Source organism: Coregonus lavaretus (genome assembly GCF_964263955.1).
Source record: "Coregonus lavaretus genome assembly, chromosome: 31".
Lineage (NCBI taxonomy): Eukaryota > Metazoa > Chordata > Actinopteri > Salmoniformes > Salmonidae > Coregonus > Coregonus lavaretus.
This window is the reverse complement of record NC_140018.1, coordinates 28,422,663-28,441,419: the sequence shown is the minus strand read 5'-3', so window position 1 is coordinate 28,441,419 and position 18,757 is coordinate 28,422,663. Positions and strand designations below refer to the sequence as shown.

The 18,757-nt window shown below is 44.4% G+C and overlaps 1 protein-coding gene across 1 annotated transcript in view; it reads right to left on the bottom strand.

Moving 5' to 3' along the window:
• LOC311106927 (midasin-like) overlaps positions 1-18,757 on the bottom strand; it is a 62,885-nt gene that overhangs the window by 33,698 nt on the left and 10,430 nt on the right. Inside the window, exons 14-36 of the mRNA XM_084149320.1 lie at positions 18,063-18,211; positions 17,883-17,943; positions 17,544-17,758; positions 17,206-17,309; positions 16,923-17,067; positions 16,654-16,750; positions 16,437-16,550; positions 16,161-16,308; positions 15,939-16,046; positions 15,608-15,759; positions 14,734-14,912; positions 14,402-14,610; positions 5,129-5,275; positions 4,912-5,053; positions 4,613-4,747; positions 4,013-4,151; positions 3,682-3,820; positions 3,328-3,458; positions 2,991-3,129; positions 2,743-2,872; positions 2,257-2,517; positions 1,888-2,085; positions 1,440-1,648 (exon numbers count right to left, since the gene is read on the bottom strand). Of these exons, the coding sequence (XP_084005446.1) occupies positions 1,440-1,648; positions 1,888-2,085; positions 2,257-2,517; positions 2,743-2,872; positions 2,991-3,129; positions 3,328-3,458; positions 3,682-3,820; positions 4,013-4,151; positions 4,613-4,747; positions 4,912-5,053; positions 5,129-5,275; positions 14,402-14,610; positions 14,734-14,912; positions 15,608-15,759; positions 15,939-16,046; positions 16,161-16,308; positions 16,437-16,550; positions 16,654-16,750; positions 16,923-17,067; positions 17,206-17,309; positions 17,544-17,758; positions 17,883-17,943; positions 18,063-18,211 (3,451 nt within the window). The remainder of the gene's footprint in view (positions 1-1,439; positions 1,649-1,887; positions 2,086-2,256; positions 2,518-2,742; positions 2,873-2,990; positions 3,130-3,327; positions 3,459-3,681; positions 3,821-4,012; positions 4,152-4,612; positions 4,748-4,911; positions 5,054-5,128; positions 5,276-14,401; positions 14,611-14,733; positions 14,913-15,607; positions 15,760-15,938; positions 16,047-16,160; positions 16,309-16,436; positions 16,551-16,653; positions 16,751-16,922; positions 17,068-17,205; positions 17,310-17,543; positions 17,759-17,882; positions 17,944-18,062; positions 18,212-18,757) is intronic.

Genomic DNA, 18,757 nt, shown 5'->3' with positions numbered 1-18,757 from the left:
AGTCTCTTTGAATACGTCTACTAACTTTGCACACCTAGATTGTGCAATATTTGCTCATTCTTCTTTGCAGAAATGTTCAAGCTCAGTGAAATTGCATGGCGACCGCTCATGGACTGCACTCTTCAAGTCATTCCACAGATTCTCGATGGGATTTAGGTCGGGGCTCTGACTAGGGCCACTCAAGGACATTTCCCTTCTTGTCCTTCAGCCACTGTATGGTTGCTTTGGCGGTGTGCTTTGGGTCATTGTCATGTTGAAACGTGAACCATCTTCCCATTTTCAACTTCCTGGCAGAGGGCTGCAGGTTCTCCTCAAGAATCTGTCGGTATTTTGCACTGTCCATTTTCCCTTCTATCCTGACAAGTGTTCCAGTCCCTGCTGAAGAGAAACACCCCCACAACAGGATGCTGCCACCGCCGTGCTTTACTGTAGGCATGGTGTTCTTTGGGTGGAAAAGTTTTCGCCAGACATCATTTTGCGTTCAGGTCAAAAAGTTCAATTTTGGTCTCATCTGACCACAGCACCTTTTGCCACTTGGCCTCAGAATCTACAATGTGCTTTTTGGCAAAGCTCAAACGAGACTTGATGTTGCCTTTTTTGAGGAGTGTTTTTTTTCTTGCCACCCTCCCATAGAGGCCAGATTTGTGGAGCGCTTGTGATATTGTGGTCACATGCACACATTGACCATTCTTTTGCCATAAAGGCCTGAAGCTCCTTCAAAGTTGCCATTGGCTTCTTGGTAGCCTCTCTGATCAGTCTCCTCCTTGCCCGGTCATCCAGTTTGGAGGGACGGCCTGATCTATGCAGGATCTGGGTGGTTCCATATGCCTTCCACTTCTTAATAACAGTCTTAACTGTACTCCGAGGGATAGACAAAGCCTTTGAAATCTTTTTATAGCCATCCCCTGACTTGTGCCTTTAAACAACTTTATCTCGTAGATCTTTTGAAAGTACCTTTCCGCCCATAGTGGATTCTTTGCTTTGAATTGCACTACTAAGCAGTGGAGTCCTCTATGAACAACTGCTTTTATTCTGAACTAATCAAAGTCACTATAACTGATCACAGATGGAAGCAAATTAGCTTGATTTTTGATCTGGAAGGTGGTTGTTTATACCTCAGCAAGGTTGCAATTGCAATTCTAGGGGGGGGTTCACTTAACCAAATAGGGTATTTTACAGTTTACATTTTTCTCACTTGGATATTGTGGGTTACTGTGTATAAATAAAGCCAGAAAAAGTCTGATTTGATGTGTTTTCATTTCAGGCTGTAAGGCAACAAAAGGTGAACATTTTGAAAGGGGGTGGTGACTTTCTATACCCACTGTATACAAAATATGAATCCAGAAACTTTAAGTAACATTTTAAATTGGCATAATCATAGTAAAAGCCTTCTGTATTAACACAAGAGCCCCAGTGAAAGTTTGTGAACAGCGTCTTACAGTCTGCTCAGAGAGGTTGATCCTGACGAGGTGGTTCCCAGAAGCCTTTGCCAGGGCGGCCACCAGGCTGGTCTTGCCCACTCCAGGGGAGCCCTCCAGCAGCACAGGTCTCTGCAGCTTCAGGGCCCGTAGGAGCCTCTGGGCGTTGACCGCTGTGGTGCCTGCGGCTATGGCATAGTCAGTCAGGCTCCTGCCTTCACTCTCGGGGCCTGATCAGAATAAAGGACAAAAAAATTGATGGAAAAAGGAAACAAAATCAATGAAAAAGGTCAAACACATTCAAGACCAACTCTTATGACACACAGAAACTGAAGGATGTTTTACAAAAACAGATCCATTAAACTACATGCTCTAGTCTAGGCTTGCTTCCTATGGCACCCTATTCCCTATATAGTGTACTACTTTTGACCAGGGCCCATGCTCTAGTCTAGGATCAAAGTGTCCCCACCTGAGGGGATGTAGAAGGGGTCGATGCCAAAGAAGTCGTCCCCCCACTGGGGCTCCCTGGACAGGCTGGTGTCGTAGACCCTCAGGGCGTCTAGCATCTCCTGGTCCAGCTTGGTGATCCCACCCAGCTTGGTATGCAGGAAGCTCAGGCAGGCCCTGCGCGCCACCAGGGCGTGCTCCGCAGCAGACACGGTGGTCCCTGTGACATCATAGATTCAATTATTATATGAGTTACTAAGCCTCATACAACAGCAGGCAGTGTCTTACACATGCTGTGTATTCTAGCCATACATAAGCAAAACAAATCTGGCACCAGATCATTTGCTGTTGTAATTCCACATCAACAACAGTCTGTGTCCTGGTGTCTGACCTGAGCCGATGCCGTCCACATAGACCAGGCACGCTGCGTGGATGAAGGCAGTCACCGTGTCCAGCCGGAGGTCCCACTCGGCCTCCTCCTCCTCGCCCTCGTCCCCCATGGTCATGAAGCCGTCGGCGTCGCGCTCACACACCAGGTTGAGGAAGTTGACCCAGGACAGGATGTCCCTGACGCTGACCACGCAGCGCCGCCCAAAGTCCTGGTTGGTCAGCCAGTCGATGAAGTCGAGCATGAGCTCAGCGATGTCTCCTCCTGGGTTGGGGGTCAAAGGGTCACGATGAGAGATGGCCACAATAAGGAAGTAAAATCGATATTGAAAGTACTGGTGCCAAATAACACAGAGGGTGCAACACATTTGAAGCAAAGTACAACAAAAACAGGAGAAGTTTATATAAAATATGCAGTCAGACTATTCTAGCGTATTAAATGCTACTCCTAGATGAATAGATGTATTATGTCTGTGGAGGAAAGGAGTACCTCGGTGATCGTTATCGTCCAATGAGAGGCCAGTCCTCAGGTTGTGCTGGATGATCTGCACCAGGTCACTGCGGATGTTACTCTGGGGGCACCAGATCTCTGTGAACCTGTTCCTCAGTGCAGGGGAGAGCTGGATACACACAGAGAAATGTTAACAAGTTGGACTGATACATAACAAACAGAACTGCTTGTCGTCCTGTAGAGGCAGAGTTAGAAAGGAATAGAATCATAGAATATAGACTGTTCACCTCCTTCTTCCCGAAGTCTCCCCCAGGGTTCATTGTGGCTACCATGCGGAAGTTCTGCCCTGCTGTAATCAGCTCCACGTCGTCATCATCTCCACTACCTTTCTCTGCCAGCACCAGAGACTTCTCCGTCTCTAGGACACTGAGCCAATCAGAAAGCAGGGTGAGAACTTAGAGGTCAATGCTATCTAATGAAGTGCTATACGCTAATTATTTTTGAGGAAGTGGCTCTATTCCTAAATCCACACTAGCGTACCATTTAGAATGAAGTAATGTATTGGGCAAGGATTCTAAGTAGTACGCTGGTGCCGATATTGGAACATAGTCAGTGTGTGTGTACCTGTTGAGTCTCTCCAACACAGAGTCGTCAGCCAGGGAGATCTCGTCCATGAGGAACACCCCTCCTTCTCTCATGGCCAGAACCAGGGGCCCGTCGTGCCACTCAAACAACCTGCCGTCCTCAGCGTCTGCCTGTACCAACACACAACGACAGGGGGGGGGGGGGTCAGTGGGACTGCATTATCTGTTGCATTATCATTTGTGACTGCATTGTCTTTACTAATATAGCAGCACTTTTACCTCAATTACTGTAAGTTATAAATGCCTTATAAAGGGTTTATGAAAGCTTCGTTGAGCCTGATAAAATTCATAGCGAATTTAGATTGTGCCCAATAACAGTGTAGTATCTATCTACCTGCTGTGTCCCAGTGTGTCTGACAGGACGCAGGCCTCCCAGGAAGTCAGACGTCTCCATGTGCAGGTGACAGTTGAGGGAGAATAACTTCTGTCCAGCCAGCGCAGCAAACAGCTGGCAGATGGTGGTCTTACCACACCTGGGGGGAGGAGAACTTGTTCTAACTGATCTGTCATTCTGGAGGCTAATACTTTAATGTAGTGGCTTCAGGAGAAGTAGACAGAGTGTTGTCTTTCTTTAGGTACTACGAACCCATTCACTTTACCATGCTTGCTTTGGAAATTATATTTATAATTCAAATGGACAATCAGGAACTCTGTATGAATCGTACCCAGTGTCTCCCACCAATAGAACAGACTCCCCGAAACGCAGGGCCCGACCCAACTGCACGGCCAGTCTCCTCATCCCCCGTGTCCACACCATGTGACGGAACTCCTCAGGCACTCCCGCAAAGCTGTCCACGAACGGACCTGCCAATCACAATATTCCCAGATTAATTCTTCTGACACACTGGCCAATAAAAATGGCCTACTAAACTTGATTACAATTATTAGAGTACGTTACGCAAAGGGAGGTGGTGTCATTCCAGTTGAGAAGGACAACACCACATGACACACAATCCATCCACTTCACACTCAATATTCATGTTCACACACTATTGACCCCAAATAATGGAGAACAGTGAAGTACATATTGAGTACGTACAACCACGGGTTATCTGAGGCTTCTCTTACATGCACTCATAGGACCACATCTTTATATTGAACATTCTCCCTATCATATTCTGCACTTTGACATTATAGTTTTAGTTGAATGCTTTCCTGTGTTGTTGACAATCTCCTCTAATATGAATTGACTGAAGAACAAGGTCATGCACTCAGTTGTGTTAAATTGGCGTCTGTGTGTGTGAACCAGGCTCTGCTCTACTCACTAAACTGTGTGGTGAGCTGCTCCTCTGAGAACAGGTTGTCAGGGTTCACCGTCCTCTTGAAGTGTTTCTCCAGGATAGACTGGATGGTGGTGGCCTCCTCTGGCTTCCTGACCCGCCCAGCCAGCAGCATGAACCCTGAGAGAGAGACAGAGACAGAGAATGCATTGGGTTTGATTACATTATATGAAGTGGATGTGTCATTGACACAATCAAATTGAAAGAAATTACAGAAAAAGCAAGAGACAAAAACGAAATGTGCATTTTGCGTAAGATAGGGATGTGATTCGATTGGTCCTTACCATCATCAGCCAAATGCTGCAGCCAATCGCGTGCGTCATCCGTCTGCTCCTCCAGCCGATAGCGGTCGGCCCAGCGGAACAGATCTCTCAGGGTGATGAAGCCATGTTTCCCAGCAAACACTGTGGATCCCCTGCGAAGAGACTACACACACACAACAACATTACCTCAATGCCAAAGGCAATGAGTTAGCAAGTGAAAGTGCTATGTGACACTCACCTGGAGATCCTGCATGACTTTGACCAGCTTGGAGCAGTAGGACGGAGGAAGACTACATCTCTGGTGGAGGATGGTCTCTAGCTCGTCACTGGGCAACTCATCAAAGTGAAGCTCCACAAAACGATTTCTGAAGGCCCTAGACAGCACCTGAAGGGGGAAAGATTACATTGCACTCAATGAGACCTGGCCTGTCAAACTATACTACAGTGTTAATTTTGGCACTATTTTTGGGATCTAGTCTCAGTAATTTTGACCAAAATATAATTAAGTCACATTTTTGTCATTTCAATTATGATTTATTCTAGTTATTGTTAAAATGACGAAAACAGTGGGCCATTTTAGTCAACGAAATGCCCTTTTCATTTTTGCCACATCACATTTGTATTGCCTTACTGACTTCCATGAACCATACTTTTAATGGTAGGTTTATTTGAACAGTGAGAGACAGAATAACAACAAAAAAATCCAGAAAAACGCATGTCAAAAATGTTAGAAATTGATTTACATTTTAATGAGGTAAATAAGTATTTGACCCCCTTTCAATCAGAAAGATTTCTGGCTCCCAGGTGTCTTTTATACAGGTAACGAGCTGAGATTAAGAGCACACTCTTAAAGGGAGTGCTCCTTATCTCAGTTTGTTACCTGTATAAAAGACACCTGTCCACAGAAGCAATCAATCAATCAGATTCCAAACTCTCCACCATGGCCAAGACCAAAGAGCTCTCCAAGGATGTCAGGGACAAGATTGTAGACCTACACAAGGCTGGAATGGGCTACAAGACCATCGCCAAGCAGCTTGGTGAGAAGGTGACAACAGATGGTGCGATTATTCGCAAATGGAAGAAACACAAAATAACTGTCAATCTCCCTCGGCCTGGGGCTCCATCCAAGATCTCACCTTGTGGAGTTGCAATGATCATGAGAACGGTGAGGAATCAGCCCAGAACTACACGGGAGGATCTTGTCAATGATCTCAAGGCAGCTGGGACCATAGTCACCGAGAAAACAATTGGTAACACACTACGCCGTGAAGGACTGAAATCCTGCAGCGCCCGCAAGGTCCCCCTGCTCAAGAAAGCACATATAAAGGATGGGGCCATGTACCGTCAAATCTTAGGTGAGAACCTCCTTCCCTCAGCCAGGGCATTGAAAATGGGTATTCCAGCATGACAATGACCCAAAACACACGGCCAAGGCAACAAAGGAGTGGCTCAAGAAGAAACACATTAAGGTCCTGGAGTGGCCTAGCCAGTCTCCAGACCTTAATTCCATAGAAAATCTGTGGAGGGAGCTGAAGGTTTGAGTTGCCAAACGTCAGCTTCGAAACCTTAATGACTTGGAGAAGATCTGCAAAGAGGAGTGGGACAAAATCCCTCCTGAGATGTGTGCAAACCTGGTGGCCAACTACAAGAAACGTCTGACCTCTGTGTTTGCCAACAAGGGTTTTGCCACCAAGTACTAAGTCATGTTTTGCAGAGGGGTCAAATACTTATTTCCCTCATTAAAATGCAAATCAATTTATAACATTTTTGACATGCATTTTTCTGGATTTTGTTGTTGTTATTCTGTCTCTCATTGTTCAAATAAACCTACCATTAAAATTATAGACTGATCATGTCTTTGTCAGTGGGCAAACATACAAAATCAGCAGGGGATCAAATACTTTTTTCCCCTCACTGTATATAGGCTTGTCCAACCAATATTTTTCTGCATAACATACTATTCTCTTCCAACAGCAGAAATATGACAAACATATAAGAATTATCTGCCAATGCAAATTCTGAATTCAGCCTACTTAGATGTTGCACATTACATACAAAACAAACAGACGCACAGAAGCGCAGAGTGAGAGCAAGAGTGTCCCCTGTAATCAAGTCCGAGTCACCAATGGTTGGTCGAGTCACGAGTCCCTATGGCTGAAGTCCGAGTCCCAGTGCTCAAGTCCTGGTCCACGTGCTCAAAATAAAGTGATTTACCCAGTCAGATATAGTGTAGTGGCTAGAGGAGTTATTTACCCAGTCAGATATAGTGTAGTGGTAAGAGGAGTTATTTACCCAGTCAGATATAGCGTAGTGGCAAGAGGAGTTATTTACCCAGTCAGATATAGTGTAGTGGCAAGAGGAGTTATTTACCCAGTCAGATATAGTGTAGTGGCAAGAGGAGTTATTTACCCAGTCAGATATAGTGTAGTGGCTAGAGGAGTTATTTACCCAGTCAGATATAGTGTAGTGGTAAGAGGAGTTATTTACCCAGTCAGATATAGTGTAGTGGCAAGAGGAGTTATTTACCCAGTCAGATATAGTGTAGTGGCTAGAGGAGTTATTTACCCAGTCAGATATAGTGTAGTGGCAAGAGGAGTTATTTACCCAGTCAGATATAGTGTAGTGGCTAGAGGAGTTATTTACCCAGTCAGATATAGTGTAGTGGCTAGAGGAGTTATTTACCCAGTCAGATATAGTGTAGTGGCTAGAGGAGTTATTTACCCAGTCAGATATAGTGTAGTGGCTAGAGGAGTGATTTACCCAGTCAGATATAGTGTAGTGGCTAGAGGAGTTATTTACCCAGTCAGATATAGTGTAGTGGCAAGAGGAGTTATTTACCCAGTCAGATATAGTGTAGTGGCAAGAGGAGTTATTTACCCAGTCAGATATAGTGTAGTGGCTAGAGGAGTTATTTACCCAGTCAGATATAGTGTAGTGGCAAGAGGAGTTATTTACCCAGTTAGATATAGTGTAGTGGCAAGAGGAGTTATTTACCCAGTCAGATATAGTGTAGTGGCAAGAGGAGTTATTTACCCAGTCAGATATAGTGTAGTGGCAAGAGGAGTTATTTACCCAGTCAGATATAGTGTAGTGGCAAGAGGAGTTATTTACCCAGTCAGATATAGTGTAGTGGCAAGAGGAGTTATTTACCCAGTCAGATATAGTGTAGTGGCAAGAGGAGTTATTTACCCAGTCAGATATAGTGTAGTGGCTAGAGGAGTTATTTACCCAGTCAGATATAGTGTAGTGGCTAGAGGAGTTATTTACCCAGTCAGATATAGTGTAGTGGCTAGAGGAGTTATTTACCCAGTCAGATATAGTGTAGTGACAAGAGGAGTTATTTACCCAGTCAGATATAGTGTAGTGGCAAGAGGAGTTATTTACCCAGTCAGATATAGTGTAGTGGCAAGAGGAGTTATTTACCCAGTCAGATATAGTGTAGTGGCTAGAGGAGTTATTTACCCAGTCAGATATAGTGTAGTGGCAAGAGGAGTTATTTACCCAGTCAGATATAGTGTAGTGGCAAGAGGAGTTATTTACCCAGTCAGATATAGTGTAGTGGCAAGAGGAGTTATTTACCCAGTCAGATATAGTGTAGTGGCTAGAGGAGTTATTTACCCAGTCAGATATAGTGTAGTGGCTAGAGGAGTTATTTACCCAGTCAGATATAGTGTAGTGGCAAGAGGAGTTATTTACCCAGTCAGATATAGTGTAGTGGCAAGAGGAGTTATTAACCAGTCAGATATAGTGTAGTGGTAAGAGGAGTTATTTACCCAGTCAGATATAGTGTAGTGGTAAGAGGAGTTATTTACCCAGTCAGATATAGTGTAGTGGCTAGAGGAGTTATTTACCCAGTCAGATATAGTGTAGTGGCTAGAGGAGTTATTTACCCAGTCAGATATAGTGTAGTGGCTAGAGGAGTTATTTACCCAGTCAGATATAGTGTAGTGGTAAGAGGAGTTATTTACCCAGTCAGATATAGTGTAGTGGCTAGAGGAGTTATTTACCCAGTCAGATATAGTGTAGTGGCTAGAGGAGTTATTTACCCAGTCAGATATAGTGTAGTGGCAAGAGGAGTTATTTACCCAGTCAGATATAGTGTAGTGGCTAGAGGAGTTATTTACCCAGTCAGATATAGTGTAGTGGCTAGAGGAGTTATTTACCCAGTCAGATATAGTGTAGTGGCAAGAGGAGTTATTTACCCAGTCAGATATAGTGTAGTGGCAAGAGGAGTTATTAACCAGTCAGATATAGTGTAGTGGCTAGAGGAGTTATTTACCCAGTCAGATATAGTGTAGTGGCAAGAGGAGTTATTTACCCAGTCAGATATAGTGTAGTGGCAAGAGGAGTTATTTACCCAGTCAGATATAGTGTAGTGGCAAGAGGAGTTATTAACCAGTCAGATATAGTGTAGTGGCTAGAGGAGTTATTTACCCAGTCAGATATAGTGTAGTGGCTAGAGGAGTTATTTACCCAGTCAGATATAGTGTAGTGGCAAGAGGAGTTATTTACCCAGTCAGATATAGTGTAGTGGCAAGAGGAGTTATTTACCCAGTCAGATATAGTGTAGTGGCTAGAGGAGTTATTTACCCAGTCAGATATAGTGTAGTGGTAAGAGGAGTTATTTACCCAGTCAGATATAGTGTAGTGGCTAGAGGAGTTATTTACCCAGTCAGATATAGTGTAGTGGCAAGAGGAGTTATTTACCCAGTCAGATATAGTGTAGTGGCTAGAGGAGTTATTTACCCAGTCAGATATAGTGTAGTGGCAAGAGGAGTTATTTACCCAGTCAGATATAGTGTAGTGGCAAGAGGAGTTATTTACCCAGTCAGATATAGTGTAGTGGCTAGAGGAGTTATTTACCCAGTCAGATATAGTGTAGTGGCAAGAGGAATTTAGTCAATAAATTGCTTGCTATACCTTTTCCTTTCTTTCTGTGCCACCAAATGTTTGCATATAGACTACTGGTAATTATTTATTTATTTTGTTACCAGGGCCACGTTAAGTTGCAAAATGTTCTCGAATGTTGCAGATAGAAATTACATTAATAGAGCCAACGTTTTTCCTTATTCAACATGTCAGATAGAAATATGCTATCTAGAACAAACATGCCTATCTGAACATTCCAAAACGTTGCCTCCTGCTGAACGCGCCCTAGGTTGTTAGGTATTGCTAGCTAATGAGGTAAAAAGACTGAACAAGGTGTAGCCTAAAGAAATGGTTAACGGTCCGGTCCGCAAGTAGCCTAGTTTTAGAATGGCCCGCGATATGCTTTATGAATGTAAAAGACGGCCCGCCAAAGCACAAAAGAAGGAAAAAACATAGCGCCGGTATTGTGAGTCATATCTTTTGAACGGTAAGGCCTAGAATCAAGATGTTTTCTCTGAGGAAAAGAGGGAGAAATGCAGTGTGGAAAGTTGGAGGGTTGAGCGAGACTACAAATTCAAAGAGCCTACTTTTGGAGAGCAAAACATAGCTAGACTGTTGCTTTACTATTAAACTCAATGCTACTATTGTTTTTAATTTTGTAAAGCAGCTTATGTTTCTTAACCAGGCAAAGGGTAGCTAACTAGAAGGCTGGTGGTGACCGGTTAGCTACGGGGAAGCAAGAGAGTCGCCTGCGTGATGTGTATAATCGGAGGCGGAGCCTGTCTGCCCACACTCATCGCTTGCTCCTCCGCAGCTCACCAGCTGATGTAGCCTGTGTGTGTCGGGTGTGGCGCGTCCTTCCCACTGCTGACTAGAATGGCGCTGTGCTTTTGCACTGCTAATATTAATTGTGCTTATCACTGAAAAGCTCTCAATCTGTTGTCATGACTCTCCTGACAGTGGATCAAAGGACCCACCAGCTAGGCAAATGTTTGAAGATAGAGAGGGGGCCTGGCTCCCACAGAAGAAGGGAAGGGGGGGCTGTGCCGGTCTTGACACCTTAACACTGGGTTGTAAATTTAAGCAGGAGAGAACTCTCTCTGGCTCTCTACTATTGAGAAAATAATGCCTTTGTCTAGATAGAGAGTTTTGCCGCCAAAACCTTTTTCCCTAAAAAGGGAACATTGCAACATTTATTTCTATAATCCGAATGTTAGTAATGGTCAGTGGGGACCTAAAGAATAATCATGTCATAATTGTTTATTATTTTGTGATGTCATTAAGGATGGTATACCGAAATAACTAACTCGGAAAGTGTACACATTCTATTTGTCAAGTTTACATCTAAATGTTGTATAAAATATATGATTAAGTATGACAGTATTTTGGTGAAGATAGGAATGTGATTTTAGTCCCCAAGGGAGCACAGACATTGTGTCGGCGTGATGGAATGCACCCTTTTTACCAGAGGATAAAAAGCCTTGGTAACGAAATTCACTCAGACCAGGAAGCTTAAAATGGTTAGACCAGAAAGACCAGCAGACGTGAAGCGTGAGCTGAATGTTAAAAATGGTTGAAACTCTAAGACCAGAAAACGTGAGACGGTAGTCCACACGTTTGAAATGGTGAGACCAGCATACGTTAAGCGTGAGCTAAACGTTACAAATGGTTGAAACGCACCAGACCTTAGCATTACCAGTCTGCAGCTGTACATGTAAAGTAGTCTAGAACTATGACTAAAGACACGAGGTAGGAAGAAAGGAGAATCCCATCTCCGACAGCCATTGGTGCATCTGAAGTATCTGTCTACCAGAGAAGCTCTACAAGGGACATTGTGACCTCTGGTGGACAAGCCAAGCCTTACACCGAACCCCACACTAAAGCCAATGACCCGCCTTTTCCATAGAAGGATCGATCGAGTCCAACAGAGATAGACGACGAACAAGGACATCTACACGTAAATGTATACATTGCATTTCTTATCCGAATGAGCGGTGGTTAGGGTGCTAAGTATTCCGTTTCTGTGAGCATTGTTTCCAAATGTATCAACGATAAGTTTGAATCTCTCTGTCTCTCTCTCGCTCTCCCCCTCCACTCTCTCTTCCTGACCCCTCCCTTTTGATAACAAAGCAGTCGTGCTGTTGTTAGTCCACTAGGGTCCTGTTTCCATTGTATTACGTTTCTAATCAATAACCTATACCGTGTGTGTGTGTGTGTGTATGTATTCTGTGTTATTATTTAGTTAGCTAGTATATAAATAATGAAGCCAATTTGTGTATTGCTGATTCATAAGTAAGGTTAGGGTTCTTGTGGATTCAAGGATTATGCGACGTTCAGAATGTTGAGTTAATGATTAATACTGACCGTTATCGAGATATATATCACACACACTACCGGTCCAAAGTTTTAGAACACATTCTCATTCAAGGGTTTTTCTTTATTTTGACTATTTTCTACATTGTAGAATAATAGTGAAGACATCAAAACAATGAAATAACACATATGGAATCATGTAGTAACCAAAAAAGTGTTAAACAAATCAAAATATATTTTATATTTGAGATTCTTCAAATAGCCACCCTTTGCCTTCAATTAGTCCCATGTAGCTCAGTTGGTAGAGCATGGCGTTTGCAACACCAGGGTTGTGGGTTCGATTCCCACGGGGGCCAGTATGAAAATGTATGCACTCACTAACTGTAAGTCGCTCTGGATAAGAGCGTCTGCTAAATGACTAAAATGTAATGACAGCTTTGCACACTCTTGGCATTTTCTCAACCAGCTTCATGAGGTAGTCACCTGGAATGCATTTCAATTAACAGGCGTGCCTTGTTAAAAGTTAATTTGTTGAATTTCTTTCCTTCTTAATGCGTTTGAGCCAATCAGTTGTGTTGTGACAAGGTGGGGGTGGGGGGGTATACAGAAGATAGCCCTATTTGGTAAAAGGCCAAGTCCATATTATGGCAAGAACAGCTCAAATAAGCAAAGAGAAACGACAGTCCATCATTACTTTAAGACATGAAGGTCAGTCAATACAGAACATCAAGAACTTTGAAAGTTTCTTCAAGTGCAGTCGCAAAAACCATCAAGTGCTACGATGAAACTGGCTCTCATGAGGACCGCCACAGGAATGGAAGAACCAGAGTTACCTCTGCTGCAGAGGATAAGTTCATTAGAGTTACCAACCTCATAAATTGCAGCCCAAATAAATGCTTCAGAGTTTAAATAAGAGACATCTCAACATCAACTGTTCAGAGGGGACTGTGTGAATCAGGCCTTCATGGTTGAATTGCTGCAAAGAAACCACTACTAAAGGACACCAATAAGAAGAGACTTGCTTGGGCCAAGAAACACGAGCAATGGACATTAGACCGGTGGAAATTTGTCCTTTGGTCTGGAGTCCAATTTGCAGATTTTTGGTTCCAACCGCCGTGTCTTTGTGAGACGCGGTGTGGGTGAACGGATGATCTCCACATGTGTATTTCCCACCATAAAGCACGGAGGAAGAGGTGTTATGGTGTGGGGGTGCTTTGCTGGTGACACTGTCTGTGATTTATTTAGAATTCAAGGCACACTTAACCAGCATGGCTACCACAGCATTCTGCAGCGATACGCCATCCCATCTGGGACTATCATTAATTTTTTCAACAGGACAATGAACCAACACACCTCCAGGCTGTGTAAGGGCTATTTTACCAAGAAGGAGAGTGATGGAGTGCTGCATCAGATGACGTGGCCTCCACAATCCCCTGACCTCAACCAAATTGAGATGGTTTGGGATGAGTCGGACCACAGAGTGAAGGAAAAGCAGCCAGCAAGTGCTCAGCATATGTGGGAACTCCTTCAAGACTGTTGGAAAAGCATTCCAGGTGAAGCTGGTTGAGAGAATGCCAAGAGTGTGCAAAGCTGTCATCAAGGCAAAGGGTGGCTATTTGAAGAATCTCAAATATAATATATATTTTGATTTGTTTAACACTTTTTTGGTTACTACATGATTCCATATGTGTTATTTCAGTTTTGATGTCTTCACTATTATTCTACAATGTAGAAAATAGTCAAAAAAAGAAAAACCCTTGAATGAGTAGGTGTGTCCAAACTTTTGACCAGTAGTGTAATCTTCTAAGAGTTTAATTCAGGAGATGGTAACTCGTTAAATAACTAATTCCGTGGTGCCCCAAATTCCTAATGAGTTAATTGTTACATTATTAATTTAATTGAGTAACAATTAAACATAGTTAGTTGATTCAATAAATAACAGTCATCACATTAATGAAAGTCACGTCACTGTAAAAACTCTTGTCCAGTACACTTAGTAGTCAGATTTTAGTCACAGAGATAATTTCGATTAGTCTCATTTTAGTCAACTGAAATGAAAAATCATTTTCGTTTAGTTATAGATTTTTCTGGGTCTATTTAGTCATAGTGTCGTAATTTGCCACAGAAAAAGAGTTGTTTGACGAATATGCTTGTCACTATTTTTGTTGATGAAATTAACACTGCTACACTACCATTATCCCAATTTGACTCTCTTAAGGGAGAGATCACATCGTACTCAGTGAAAAAATCTGTGTGCTTGCTTGAAATAACCAAACTACACTATCCCAATTTAATCTTAATATCCCACTATGGCCTTAGTGACGCGTACCTTTCTGCCTCCGTAGAAACCAGGAGGATTCTGGGTAGCGAACAGCATGAATCGGGGGTGAGCTTTGACCACTTCCTGTGTCTCTGCAACAAACAGCTCCCTGTTGTCGTCCAGCAGTCTGTTCAGGGCCTCTAGGACGTCTGTAGGGGCCAAGTTCAATTCATCTAGAATGATCCAGTAGCCTTTTCTCATGGCATCAATCAGAACGCCTATAGGGGAAGCATACACAGAGACACACACAAGCACAAAGACATTACACAGTAATCATGAACAGATTGTTTACTACAGGCTGTGTGAGACACTGCATGGCTACAGTTTAGAACTGGCCGTACCCTCTTTGAAGACCAGCTTGCCCCTGCCGTCAGAGGAGTAGCAGCCGATATACTCCTGGATGTCTGTGTGCTCGTGGTTGTTGATCCTCACACACTGGTTCCCCGTGGCGGCCGCTATCCACCTGATCAGGCTGGTCTTTCCCACCGATGTCTCTCCTTGGATCAAGACGGGGTGGCTCCTGAAGAACAAACAGAAATACATAAACAGAACATTTCTAGTGGCGTTTGGTAGGTTCTGTTTGTAGCAGTGTTCCAATGTGCAATTCGTGGAAGAGGAGTTGATTGATTTTCCTTGGCCTCGAGTGTACAGGTCATGGCTGCGTCCCAAATGGCAACTAAGGTTTTGGTCAAAAGTAGTGCACTATGTAGGGAATAGGGTACCATTTGGGATGCACCCATGTGTCCAGAGAGGAATGAATTAATAAAGGGCAGAGAAACAATCAAGCACTTAGTGGGGACGATTGACCCGTGTGGTGTGGCCATCGAAACACACAACAACTTGTGAAATCCAGCCATGTCATCTTTATGGCAGCAGTGAGTGATGACAACTGATATTCGCTAACACAACTCATGTGACGCTCAGGTTGACAACACGATTTCCCTTTAAAGAAACAGAATCAACGCTGAATACAACAGTCAGATAGTGCCTACTATGACTAGGCTCCCCCAGAGCCATCAGTTTTATAATACTTTTTTAATATTCCTCATGTAAATGTTAATTGGGAGCTAACACGGCTGCCATAGAATGTTGACGTGTCATGTAAATGCATCATAATGCATAAACTGCATTGGCCCAACTCTCTAAATAAATGGTTTTGGGCGTCACAGATATTGACTAGGTTGATTGACGGCAGCAGGGGGTCAGTTTTCCTACCCGGCGGACACCACCCTGGCCAGGTCACGCAGGTTGAGCTTGACGGAGGTGGTGAGGATGTAGCTGGGGTCCAGGGCTGGCTCCATCTCCCCCTGGGAAACCCAGTAACCTTCCATCTGGATGCAGGGCCGCCCAGTGGGCTCCGGGATGGGCTGGGAGAAACACACAGAATAGGAGACACGGCTCACTCATGATCTCACGAATGAACTCATGATTATTAAGCACTTGAAATGACCCCAGATTGTTCCTTTAACTGTTCAAAACACTCAGAAATCTTGACGCATAAATGTCTTATGGCCTAATTAGTCACTGTACAGGACTGCTGTGTTACCTGCTTCAAACACTTGGTGTTTCCCCCCATGATGTGTTGACACACCAGCTTCTGGACCATGGGATGGGAGCTGCGGTCCAGCTGGGTGAGGAAACTCAGACAGAAGCCCTGCAGAACGACACCGATGGAGAATCTGGTGACATCTGAACCTATGGTCCCATCTAATCAATGATGTTACTAAGGATATCAACATCAACAATGAAAGAGACTTTGGCCTCCTACCTCGTAGAGAGAGCGCTGGACGCTGTGGCAGGGGTTGGCTGCCACGTATTTCAGTGCCCTGCAGAGGGTACGCAGGCTGTAGTGGGGATGGTGTCCTGTCCCATCCACCAGCTTGGAGGTAGACTCCTTACGCACCGCCAGGTAAAAGCTGCATCACCAAAATAATCGAATCAATCAATCAAATCAGCAATCAATATGACATGACATTCAACGTGACTTTGTGGAAACTTGATGAGCCACATGATGGCTATGACAGTCTGTGTTCTGACCACTGACCTTATGATGCCGTTGATGCTTTTCTTATTAGGGTTCAGTCCTTTCAGGTAGTCAGACACCAGGATGCGCAGGTCTCCCTCATTCTCCAGCTCTTCCACATACAGCTCAGTGAACCTGGGAAAAGAAAGGTTACAAAGTCAAACCACCATTAGTAGGGTTGTCGGTAAGTTAAAGACATTTCAGCCCCACACCAGGCCTGGTTCTCTCCTGTTCTCACCTGTTTCTGATGCCCAGGGGCAGGTTTCTCTTCCCCACGTCAGTCGCTGGGTTCATGCAGGCAAAGAGACGGAAGTCTGGATGGCGAACCAGGGGCTCTGCGCAAAACAAAGTGGAGTTTAATTCTGTCAGCAGCATCAAAGTGATCCTACTTCCAAAGTCAAGATCAACTAACAACTTCATGAGAATAATAATATGTAATTTATTACATGTAATATAATAGTGTTATAAAATTTCATAATGTGCTATTGAGAGCAGTCGGAGCCTCACCAGTGTCTCCACGGTCCAACAGCACCAGAGAGCCGGCGGTGCCCTCCAGCAGGCCACTCAGACACTCCAGGGTCTCTGCTGCAGCCAGATTAATCTCATCCAGCAGGATCCACTCTCCCTTCTTCACCGCCTGGGCCAGAGTCCCCTGTAGAAAGACAGAGACACACACAGACAGACACACAGAGTTAAGAATCACAATAACAGGTTGGTGAGCAACAGGGATGTGTAGTGTGTGTGTGTGTATCTATATAAATAAAAGGAGAAGCTTTAGGTAAGCCATTACCTCCACAAAGGCAAAGACCAGTGTGGTCTCACAGGCTCTGATCTGCTGCTGGGTCTGAGCCAGCCTCACGGCCAGGGCTTCCCACTGGTCCTGCAGCAAGGCAGCTAGAGGAGAGACACACAAAACCACACACTGAGAATAGCTTAAGGCAACACTCGCATCTCTGTCACAGTGAGAGTAAGGCTAAGCTATTCAGGACAAGAGGGGTTTAAGGTACTTCTGTCGTTTGTTCCCCAATGGCTCCCTTTTCTCTAAATAGTGCACTACTTTTGACCAGATCCCCAAGGGAATAGGGTGGCATTTAGGACACAGACAATATCTAAAGTGTGTGATGGTACCATTGTTTTTCTCCTGCAGCTCCGACTTGCTGAGGGCCGACTTGCAGACGTGGTCCATGAGCTTAAGCAGGTCCTGCCAGCGCTTGCCCCTGAAGCAGGTCTGCACGTGGCCCAGGAAGGTCAGGTTCTGCTTGCGGGAGTACGTCTGGGAGAACACGTCCTCGAAGGCCTCACGCAGGGGCAGCAGGATCAGCTTGTGGTCCACTGGTTTATACCTACAGATTAGGGAAGAGAATATGCCTACTCAGTACCAACACAGGCATTTTCCCAGTCTGAATGGTATAGGTGAGAAAGGTCATACAAGAAAAGGACTAGGTCTTTTATTGTAAATTCACTTACCCTCCTAGTAGGTCAGCTGTGTCGCTCTGCTGGTTCATATTCACCACCCGTAACCTGTGTCCTGGGGGGGGGGGGGGAGAGAGAGAGAGAAGAGGGGAGGGGAATAAAGGTGTTGGTTAGTGGGTTCCCATTGTACCATGTTTTCTGAGAGGAGCTTCCTGGCAGTGTTGTGTGTCTCACCAGTGAATCCAGCCAGGTACTGCACAGTGGACGTCTTGCCCGTGCCCGTCTCACCAACCAGGAGGATGGGTTCCCCCTTGGTAACACACACAGCTAGCTGTTCCAAAAGCACCGCAGAGGGTCGCGTGGCAGCAAATGTTTGCTTCTCGCTGTACACATGGACGCACACATATACAGTGGGGAGAACAAGTATTTGATAACTGCCGATTTTGCAGGTTTTCCTACTTACAAAGCATGTAGAGGTCTGTAATTTTTATCATAGGTACACTTCAAAATCCAGAAAATCACATTGTATGATTTTTAAGTAATTAATTTGCATTTTATTGCATGACATAAGTATTTGATACATCAGAAAAGCAGAACTTAATATTTGGTACAGAAACCTTTGTTTGCAATTACAGACATCATACGTTTCCTGTAGGTCTTGACCAGGTTTGCACACACTGCAGCAGGGATTTTGGCCCACTCCTCCATACAGACCTTCTCCAGATCCTTCAGGTTTTGGGGCTGTCGCTGGGCAATATGGACTTTCAGCTCCCTCCAAAGATTTTCTATTGGGTTCAGGTCTGGAGACTCCACTCCAGGACCTTGAGATGCTTCTTACAGAGCCACTCCTTAGTTGCCCTGGCTGTGTGTTTCGGGTCGTTGTCATGCTGGAAGACCCAGCCATGACCCATCTTCAATGCTCTTACTGA